This window comes from Cryptomeria japonica, chromosome 10, assembly GCF_030272615.1.
Source record: "Cryptomeria japonica chromosome 10, Sugi_1.0, whole genome shotgun sequence".
NCBI lineage: Eukaryota > Viridiplantae > Streptophyta > Pinopsida > Cupressales > Cupressaceae > Cryptomeria > Cryptomeria japonica.
Genome location: NC_081414.1, coordinates 505,548,162 through 505,559,100, shown reverse-complemented (window position 1 = coordinate 505,559,100; position 10,939 = coordinate 505,548,162). Strand labels below are relative to the sequence as shown.

Here is a 10,939-nt window from a genome sequence, read left to right as displayed (position 1 = left end):
GCTCTTTCCTATTAAAGCCACCGTCTGCCATTTTTGTAACCCTTTGTCTTTCCTTTTCCTTATCTTAAAAGGAGTCAACAGCCTCCTCGCTCAACTTCTTATCTCTAAAGAATATTATGCCTTTCATATCTAGACCAGTAACAGTGGCAGCCAGGTTTTCGTCGACTTGAAACTCCGCACCAAAGACAGACAGCACACCCTTCTTCCAACCTTTAACAAAGCTTTCTGTAACAATGGCAAAATGACCAAGCAGTCTCTCCAAAAAGGGCACCATCCCACTATCAGAAATTTCCTCCCGAGCCTCCTTATTCTTCTGCCAATTATCATAGGTTGTGGGTTCAAATCTATTCTTTTCACCTCCCATTCTGTAGCTTGAGCAAATTAGACAACAAGAATCCAAAAAAACTAGGAGGAAAGCAAACCAGAAATAGGGAAAACTGAAAGTTCTAAAACTTCTCAAAGTGGTAATAATTTGAACTACCACCCCAACGGTTCCCATCCCATCATAATCTTTCATTATTAACTTCATTGGAAAGGCCGAAGATCTTGACATTATTTCTTGCAAGGTTGCACAGAGTTTTCAGGAAATTTTCCTCTCCTCTCCACCATTTAATCGCCACGTTAACCACCTCCAAGTTGGCCAAATGATCTGCAAGTTTTTTCCTTCTTGAAAAACGTGAGATATCTTGAAATATTGTAGGTCAGCTATCATTTCAAGGCAATCCTTGATTAAGTTTTAAATAGTCCACCTAGGCACTATACATCCCTTAATGCATTTGACAATGTTAAGCGAGTCACTTTCCAGCCAGACCCGTTTGAACCCCTCCTTGCTCGCCATGAGTAGTCCTATGTAGGAGGCATTGGCCTCCACAAAATCATTAGTTGTGGTGCCCAAAGGGGAGCACCACCGCAGAGACTAGAGAAGCCAAATGGTTCCTCGCCACTCCCCCATAGCCAGTCATCTTAGGATTTCCTTTGGCCACCCCGTCGATATTAATTTTGATCCACCCCAGAAGGGATGAATTCCAAGAAACAATCTCTTTGGTATGTTTAATTTTATAAATAGAGATAGATATATTACAACATATCTACCACTGCTTGATAGTATCCCATTACTCTTGGCTAGACTCAAGAGTCTAGGATCATTTTTGCTACCAGGATAGTAATTAAGAAAATTATCCTTAATAGCATTCCATATTCTAATAGCCATCACAAGAGAAATGGACTCCATATCTTTGAAAACCATATTATTTCTTTCCTTCCACAAACCCCAAGCAATATGAGGTAGGGATAAGTTCCATAGAATACCAATCGCATGGTTGTCATAAGGGTACTTCCATTGGAACCAAAAGTTCTGAATAGAATCAGGGGGGGACCCAAATAATATTCCATGGGTTGAAAAAGAAGGCCCAGATGTCCCTAGCATAGGAGCAATGTAAGAGTAGATGATCAACATTTTTTGCTTCTTCTTTACATAAAAAACATCTATTACTAATGGGGATCCCACGTTTATAGAGATTATCAATGTTAGAGATCTTATTTTGCATGAATAACCAGAAGAATATATTAACTTTAGGAATTGAGAGTTTATTCCAAGCTCCAACTCAAAAGGGGGGAGGAGAAAAAGACCTGGTGATGATTTAGAAATAATCTACCACCAAAAAATGCCCCGAGGTAGAACCATTCCATATAGCCACATCTTCCACCAGAGGATGGAATGATGATCAGGTTCAGCCAAGAGTACAAAGCAGACAAAGGAGCATCCAAGGTTCTGAGGTCTACCCAAACTCCATTACTCATATAATCTGCAACCCAAGTTGCAATTAGATTAATGCATTTCTCTTTGAATTATGAAGCCAACACTGAATTAGACAAAGGCCCCTATCCTGTCCACCAATCATCCCAAAACCTTATATTTCTACCATTTTCCAAAACCCATCGGCTTCCCTGAGAAATAATGAAAGAGGATATGAAGAAATTATTCCAAATATCAGAGACAGAAGTCGGGAGGGAATAATTTTCCAGCATTCTTTGGAAATCATGAATTTGGTATTAGTCCTTGAAAATATCGATCAATTCATTGCTCTCCTTTAAACATCTCCATAGCTACTTAGCCATTAAAGCTCTATTAAAGTATCTTAGATTTCTAATATCCAGGCCTCCTCTGTTTCTAGGCAAACAAACTTGATCCCAGGCGAACAAATGAAGCCTACTCTTGGATTTAGAACCCGACCAAAGCAATTTCTTTTGTATACTTACATTCTATTAGCAAATTTGGCCAAGATTTTAAATAGACTCATAGCATAAATGGGAAGGTTCTGAAGCGAAGCCTTAATTAATTGAAGTTTACCTGCTTGGCTTAACAAAGCTCCTTTCCAACCAGCCAGCTTCATTTGAAATCTATCAATCAGACTAGACCAGAAGTAATCCGAGGTAGGTCCCACACACAAGGGTAGACCCAAATATGAATAAGGGAGAACACCCATCTTGCAGCCCAAAATATTGGCAATCTTCATTTTTCTATTCTTAGAAGTATTCATGAAGAAAATGGAGCTTTTAGACAAACTGACTTTTCTCCCCAATCCTTTCTCATAAGTATCTAGGATAGCTTTAATAGTATTTGCTTCTTTAATCGAACTTTCCCCCATCAGTAGTGTATCATCAACAAATTGTTGGTGGGAGAAAATAGTAGCTTGGGAAGAAGGTTGTAAACCCCTCAAATTGCTCTTCCTGACATCTCTCTGCATAGTTTTTTCGAAAGCTTCACTCATCAGAATAAAGAGAAACAGGGAGAGAGGATGACGCCAAAAACAAACAGACATCGAACCATTGACCAGAACCAAAAATTTGGGAGTGGTAACACACTGAATGACAAGATAGATGAAATGGTTACCAAAACCAAAGGATTGAAGCACTTTAAACAAAAAAATCCAATTGACTTGATCATAAGATTTGAGAAGATCCAACTTCAACAAGAAGCCCGATTTCTTAAAGAATGCATATTCTCATGGACAAAAATAATAGAATCGAAAATCTATCTGCCACGTACAAAACCATTTTGATGCTTCGAAATCAAATAATGCAGCAAATTTTTAAGCCTAAACACAATGATCATGGTAAAGATTTTATAGACCGAGTTACATAAACTAATGGGTCTAAAGTCCTGAAAGGAACAGGCATCAGGTTTCTTAGGGATCAGGACAAAAAAGGTAGCATTCAGTTCCATAAGAAGAGATCAAGAACCAAAGAACTCTCTAGCAACATCCACAACATTCGAACCAATAATCTGCCAAAAAATTTGAAAAAAGAACATAGGGAAACCGTCAGGGCTAGGAACTTTATTACATTCATAGGAAAAGTCCGTAGCTCTAACCTCATCATGAGATGGGATTATGGTTAGCTCCTTATTCATGTCTTGGGAAATAGTACATCTAAACTTCGACAGGATCTCATCTTGAGCATTAACATCTTGATAGCCATCATCCGAAAGAAGAGTGGAAAAATATATAATGGCTTCCTAGTTTAACTCCTCATGCTTATCAATCCAGCCATGATCCACTAAAATTTTATTGATTGTGTTTGAGGCTCTATGTTTGAGGATAGTCATATGAAAAAACTTCATGTTTTTGTCACCAGATTTGAGCGATAAATCTTTGGACCTCTGCTTCCAGAATTCCTTCTCCTTAGAGATGATATCATGAATCTTGGTAAGTAACTCAACTTCTTTATCCATAACCATAGGATCATACCCCACATCTTGAATCTGAGACTGTACATCATCCAAATCTTTCTTAAGGTTTTCTTTTATCTGAAAAATATTGCTGAAGGAAACTTTATTCCAAAGTTGGATATTGGAATTAACATTGGCTAGTTTATTAGCCACTCTAAACATTGCAGTTCCCTGAATGTCAACATTCCACCATTTAGAAATATTGTCATAAATATCCAAAGCTAAAAGCCACATCTTCTCAAACCTTAAGGGGAAGGCCTTCCTCCCAGTCAAAGGGGATATACTCAGAAAAATCAGGAAATGATTAGACCCAATTCTGGACAACACATTTAATCTACAAGAAGCATTATGAATCCACTCAGGAGAAATAATACCTCTGTCCAGTCTGACTTGGATGAGCGCCCCCCCACTTCTTTTGTTGGAACAAGTGAATTTAGCTCCAAGGAGATTAAGGTCTAACAAACACAGAGAGTTAATCATATCCACCAAGTCCTCCCTACTTTCTTCCAAAACAGGCATCCCATCAGCCTTTTCCATACTAGATAATGGGGTATTAAAATCCCCCAATAGAATCCATTTCCCATTTGGGAAAGCCATTCTAGCATTAATAATACAGGACCCAAGCATTTTTTATAGCGTTTTTCCCATTTGGACAATAGATATTAGAAATGATCCAAGATGATCCATGAGATAGACTAGTAAATCTAGTGGCAATGTGATTAGGAGAAGTAAAGACAACCTTACCCAAAAACCATCTAGGATTGCACAAAGTGGCAGTACCACCATAAGCCCCATTAGCATCAGCACAATGAGTTCCACACTCTCTGAAAATAACCAATTTGATCTTTTCCACTATACAACCAGGAATTTTGGTTTCTTGAACAAGAATATATCCGGCTTGTGATCTCTAACTAGGTTGGATAGAAGATCATGTTTGTGGGGAAGATTCAATCCCCTAATATTCCATGAAATGACTTTCATTTGACTGGATGGGGGGAACCAATCCCCATGTCTTGTAGTGTTATTTGGACTCCATAAACAATGGAATCCCGACTATTGTTGTCTCTACAAATCGCATTGGGAGGCCTCCCCACTACCCTCAAATCAGATCCACAATCTGCCTTTTGTTTGTTTCTAGTATTAACACCACTAGAAACCAGTGTTAATAAATGACAATTTGGGGAGTTCCTTTTTTTGTGCTTAGTTTTTACCTCAACAAATAGATTTGGATTATCACCATCCTGGGTCACATCATCATTAATGTTTGAATCCAATAAATTCCCAACATCAACAACAAGGTGGATGCAAGGATCCTTAACCCTATGAACCTCCATCATAGACTTATCCCCATTAGAAATCTCCTCAGGCTTCAAACTTCCCTCTGCATCCCCCCCCTCATTCAAGGGATCTAGGTTTGAAGGATTTGGATCTGGACCAACCTGAACACATGGGATATTATTCATTCCATCCATACATGGAGTGGGATCCAAGGATGGAGACTCCACCAAATCCACCCCCTTTGTCTCATTTTTCTTCTTCCAACACCTCTTAGGCATAGGCTTAGGAGGGCATTCCCTGGCCCAATGACCAACTTTTTTACAATGGAAACAAGCAAAGGGAATAGATTCATACTCGACTTTCTAAACCCTTCTGCCCAGCTTAGAGAAGAGGCCAATCTCCTTTGGCAAATTAGCAGATTGTTTAACATTCACACAGATTCTAGCATACATTAGACGCGTCTTTGCAAAGGTCACTGGGTCAATTGAAAGGAGCTCACCAAAGCATCCAACAATCCCAACAAAGATTTCTTCACCCCAAAACTCCATAGGAAAATTTGTTAGCCGCACCCAAATAGGGGCCTCATTAAATTCCCATTCCTTTGGGTTAAAGCCTAGTTCCCATTTCTTGAGAGCCAACGATGATTTGCCTAACATCTAGGGACCACCTGCTAAGAAAGATTGAAGATCCTCTTCATAGGCAAAGGAGAAGGAGAAAAAACCATTAGACATGGCAACCACATCAATTTGACCCTTTCCCTTCCATTTACGGGACACCGAATCCCTAACAGCTTCAATATTAGGTCGAGGGCCAATAAACTTGCCAACCAGGACAGGGGCCAGATTAGCCATATTCTTTTATACGATACAATCTGGAATAGAAATGGAACAAGAACCAAACTTCGGGTCCACTTTATGGGGAACAGGAGCAATAGCCTTGTGTTTGAGGTTTGATCCAAATAAAGTAGACCATTTTCAGTTGCAGTCTAGAGATCCTAGTTTTCTAAGATTCTCCACAAACTTTCTGGGACCCTCCCCACTACAAGGTAAAATAGTAAAGTTGGTTTTTTCTTTTGTTGGTACCAGCAAGGTGTCCCCATCCAAAACCCCTTGAGACTGCCATCAGAAGCTTTAGGTTTTGTTTCTCCCATGGATTACATCACGTGGTAGCCTTCGGAACCTTCATCACCCGATCTTACCGCTCCCGCTCCTACTCCATTTGAATTCAAACTAGTCGCTCCAGTTTTTCCCGCCATTCCCACCTCTCTAGCTGCTTACATTAATAAAATATAATAACTTTATTTTTTATATTTCAAGTTTTTGTTCTTTTCTTGAGTTGCTTCCTATTTAAAATTTTTATTACTGTTCTCCAACAATTAGTGATAGATGTATTTACAAGTGATCATACCTACTAGCAATAATTAATTAATTGCGAATTACGTCCCACATTTCATTTGAATTACTTACAATTGTTGGCACATAATAAAAGTTCTAACTAATATTTTTACTACACCAATAATAGGAGCTAAATTTTTTTTAAAATTATGGATTTGCTCCTCCTTATCTCAGTTGGTGGTTTCCAAGAACACTCTCCCTCTTCACCAGGGTTTAATTCTAAGACTTTATAAGTTTCATTTGGCTTCAACCTTACCTAGTGGGCCCCGTATGACCTCCTCTGGTCCTCTGTCTTCAGGTAGCTTCTTTATAGTGGTTATGTAAGAGGTCCAGGCCTATCTTGCTTTAATCAATCATAACTAAACCAATAATAGGAACTATATGTTTATATCAATAATTATTACCATTTTACATAAATTCATTATAATTTTTTAGCTTAGTAATAACTAAAAAATCTTTAATTCACTCATTCTAATCCACATTTATATTTATGTTTGTAAAAATAAATGTTATTTTTAGATTATTGGCATTTTACAAATCGTATAGAATATTGCTCATATTTTGTATCCCTTTTTACTCACCACCAATCATTCTTTCTAATTATGTAGACTGTAAACTTCCATAAGACATTATCTTGTTGTAAAACATCAAAACAAGAAAATTGACATGTATTATTCAAAAAATATGTATAACCTATCTAAATGTATTACACTTCAAAAAATTAATTCATCTTGGAAACAACTATGTTGTATCTTCAACATTAATTATACATGGTTAAATAGGTATTATTGTTTCAACTTCATTTGCAATGTTTGCTTCATAAGGTAAAGTTTTATAGTTTACATTCATGGCGTAATAGTTTTCATATGTATTTCAATTTTTATAGGAATAATTTACTATCGTGCAGAAATGAATTATTTGATTGAAAATGCAATCAAGATGATCGGTGATGGAAATCTAAAGTTGCAACCACATTTGCAAGTATTAAGTATGGCAAGTTTGGGGATGACCTTCGATCAACAAATCGATTTTAAAATAGACCTCTCTATTGGATTTCACAAGCAAAAGGATACACTTAGAAAAAAATACAATGATTCCATAAAGTCAATACAAATCCCTAAGGGATCTACACTTCTACCCGTCAAATATAGTTGCCATAGTATTCGCAATTCAAGGTGAGCAACAATGTTTGATTGATTTTCTAACAACTGTCGATCAATTTCGTGTAAATTAGCAAATTCTTGGACCCACTATGTAAAACTTGGTTCAATGTTAGCCCTCCAAACTAGTTTATATACACAAGGACGTGAGATTTTAAGCTCAAAAAGATTTTAAAAATTATAAAGAAAGTGACAAATGATACAAGGTTAACACTTGACTTGAATCAGTTAGATATTTTTTCACATTTTTTTAGAAAATCCTAATCTAGAGTTGGGTTAATGAATAATAGATGTGTAGGAAGATATAAAACTGAAATAATGGAGTTCTCTTATAAATATCTCAAATACTTCATCAATAAATGTAAACACAGATATCCAAACATAGACATGTTTTTTAAAACATAAAACACCACAATCAAAATATGTGATTTCAACATATAAAATCACAAAATTTGACATCAACCTAGATAAAATGGAGCGAAAAGGATCATTTTTATATCATGTGTCATGTGAGATGTGTCTATCTTAAAACCATGCATGATCCGAGTCCATCCTTTATTACTTTCCACACCTTGACATAAACAACATTTCTGTCAGTTTATTTATAGCTTGTTCTTACCCAAGTTACAAATGCCCCTTTGAAAAATGTTCACTTTTAAATTCAAGAAAATTAGGAAATCCCTATCAAACTTTTTGATACCAGTTTTATACCTAAACAAGATCTTAACACACAAATTTATGATCTTTCCTTTTAATTATTAAAATGTTAGAAAATGCGCAGTTTGCATTGATACAAAGAAATAGCGGTCATGGGTTTTGCTAATTCGAAAGTTAGGAACCCCTGGCCAGACAATCTGAGTGTGGCGATGGAAATTCACGAGATAAATGATGTGAAGGCGGCTGTGGCGATGGAAATTCACGAGATAAATGATGTGAAGGCGGCTGAAAAAATATATTGCAATCTGTGTGGGGGAGCTTGACACCTTCTGATTATAGTCTTTGAATAAATACTATAGTATTAATCTAGTGTCTGAACGTTAGGTTTGAAAACAACAACGCGGGAAGAACAAGGGAAGTCGACGCCTTATATGCCCAATTCTCGTCAAGAAGAAGAAGTTCAGGTTGGAAGATTGAAATTCTACTTTGTCTGCTATTGTAGTGCGTGATTGTCTGCTATTGTAGTGCGTGATTGTCTGCTATTGTACTGCGTGATTTTCTATTTATAAGGTGCTCGTCTTAAACCTTGTATTCATCCTCGAACGCTTTGTCTGGCCGATCATTGTTTGACATCCCAGAAATCAGACACAATTATTTGATTGATTCCTTAATTTCTATCAGTCAATCAATGGCCGTATTTCCATTGCCCCAGCTTGAAGATAATGCTGTATTATTACCCAGTTCCCAAACTATCTCAACGCAGCCTCAGCTATGTGACGTATCGAGAGATATACAAGGTGCTCATAATTGGAATGGTTTGCTTGATCCCATGGTTCCCAATTTGAAAGCTGAAGCTCTCAGATATGGGAATTTGGCACAGCTTTGTTACGACGCATTTGATGGCACAGCTACTCCAAAAACTACGGCACACGTTATCACACTAAAAGAGATCTGTTCAATAAGATGGGCATGTCTGAAAGTGGCTACCAAGTCACTGAATATGTTTACGCCAATACTAATCTGTTAAATCAAGTTTTTGGTGAGAAACCAAAAGACCAAGGTGTTTGGTTGGGTTTTATTGCAGTTTGCACGGATCCAAATGAGATAAGAAGGCTTGGACGACGAGACATAGTGATTACGTGGAGAGGAACTTAGACTGCTGAAGAATGGATAGAAGACCTGAGAGATATTCTTGTACCTACAAGATTATCCTATAGATGCAAGAGGACAGGCAAAAACCAAGAGCATCATTTCGCGGATGGAGTACTAATTGAGAGAGGATTCCTGAGCTGCTATACTTCAACTGTCCGTCACCGTCAAGGCGCTGCAGGAGCCACTGTGAACATCAGCACCAGAGATTTGGTAGTCTCAGAGATAGAACGATTGATTCAAGTTTATGAAAAAGAGATGGACAATTTAAGCATAACATTTACGGGACACAGCTTAGGAGCTGCTCTTGCAACCTTGAGCGCTTATGATATCAAACAAATGCTTTGCACCAAGCATAATTTTCATCAAATTCCCGTCACCGTCTTCGCTTTTGCCTCTCCCCGGGTGGGAAATCTTGCGTTTGCTAAACGGGTGGAGGAGATTGGAGTGAAAGTGCTGAGGTTTGTGAACAAGCGTGACCTGGTTCCCAAAGTGCCCGGAGTTTGTATGAACGAGAACGTGGGATGCCTCAGCAAATTGCCGCATTGGCTTCCGTGGACATACTTTCATGTTGGCGTCGAGCTTCCTTTACACAACAATTCTCCATTCATTCAGCACACCCATAATCTTGCCTACTTTCATAATTTAGAGCTTTACTTGCATTTACTGGACGGGTACGTTGGAAGTAAGCAGCCGTTTTCTTGGAGTGGAAGAGATCATGCTCTGGTTAATAAGAGCTGTGATTTATTGCGCGAGAAATATGAAATTCCTCCAAAATGGTGGCAGGAACAGAACAAGGGCCTCGTTAAAGGTCCAGATGGCAAATGGACGCAGCCATCAGAAGAGGAATAATTCATGTCTCACTCAACTCCAGATGACATCAACGTCCAACGTTGTGCGCTACAATGTCACCACAACTGTGTTGGTTATTGAATTATTCTTTTTATCTGGATGCATATATTTAACATGTTGTCACATCCATTATTGAATTAATTTAACTTCAAAGCTTAACCTTAAGTGTGAAATGAAATCAACTATGCAGGAGTTCATAGCTGTGGATGATACAAATTAGCTTTTGATTGTCATAGAAAACAATCACGTGTCATCAGTAATCTGATAGATAATAAAAGTACGCGTTAATCAGTATTGATTTTAATTATGAACATTGCTATTAAACAAGAGATAATACGCCTTAGCTCTGTTGTAGCCCAAAATACCTTCATACAAAATTTGTAAAAATAGTCAACAAGGGTAAGTTCTCAAATCTTTCTCTAATCCTCAGAATTAGTGACAATATCAATGTTCTAGTGCTATCTAAATCTACCGAGAACTTTAGTTGAGGATTGCATGTATGCATGCCATACTATCTATAATTATGAGATTACCAAATATTTGGTTTCTAGGTATATAGCTCTACACTAGCACATTTTATTGTCGCTCAATTGCACCCATACTTTAAGATTATACAAGTATACATCCAACACGTTATAATTCTAAAACAATGATTGTCTAGGGATGTGACAATTATTGTGGAGGCTACTATGGTAATGCCGCAACTTCCCCATGATGGG

At 37.6% G+C, this 10,939-nt stretch overlaps 1 protein-coding gene across 1 annotated transcript; it reads left to right on the top strand.

Moving 5' to 3' along the window:
• The first annotated feature begins 8,371 nt into the window (after positions 1-8,371).
• LOC131859048 (phospholipase A1-Igamma1, chloroplastic-like) lies at positions 8,372-10,220 on the top strand. The gene is made up of 3 exons (XM_059212563.1): positions 8,372-8,526; positions 8,901-9,221; positions 9,437-10,220. The coding sequence occupies exons 1-3, from the start codon at positions 8,372-8,374 to the stop codon at positions 10,218-10,220; spliced, it is 1,260 nt and encodes a 419-aa protein (XP_059068546.1).
• The last annotated feature ends 719 nt before the right edge of the window (positions 10,221-10,939 follow it).

Bases quoted from the DNA above. Each gene is read 5' to 3' on its own strand.
- LOC131859048 (XM_059212563.1), top strand. From the start codon at position 8,372: ATGGGTTTTGCTAATTCGAAAGTTAGGAACCCCTGGCCAGACAATCTG. The intron at 8,527-8,900 runs GTGTGGGGGAGC...AATTTCTATCAG, and splicing joins GAAAAAATATATTGCAATCT to TCAATCAATGGCCGTATTTC. The intron at 9,222-9,436 runs GTTTACGCCAAT...ATTATCCTATAG, and splicing joins GCTACCAAGTCACTGAATAT to ATGCAAGAGGACAGGCAAAA.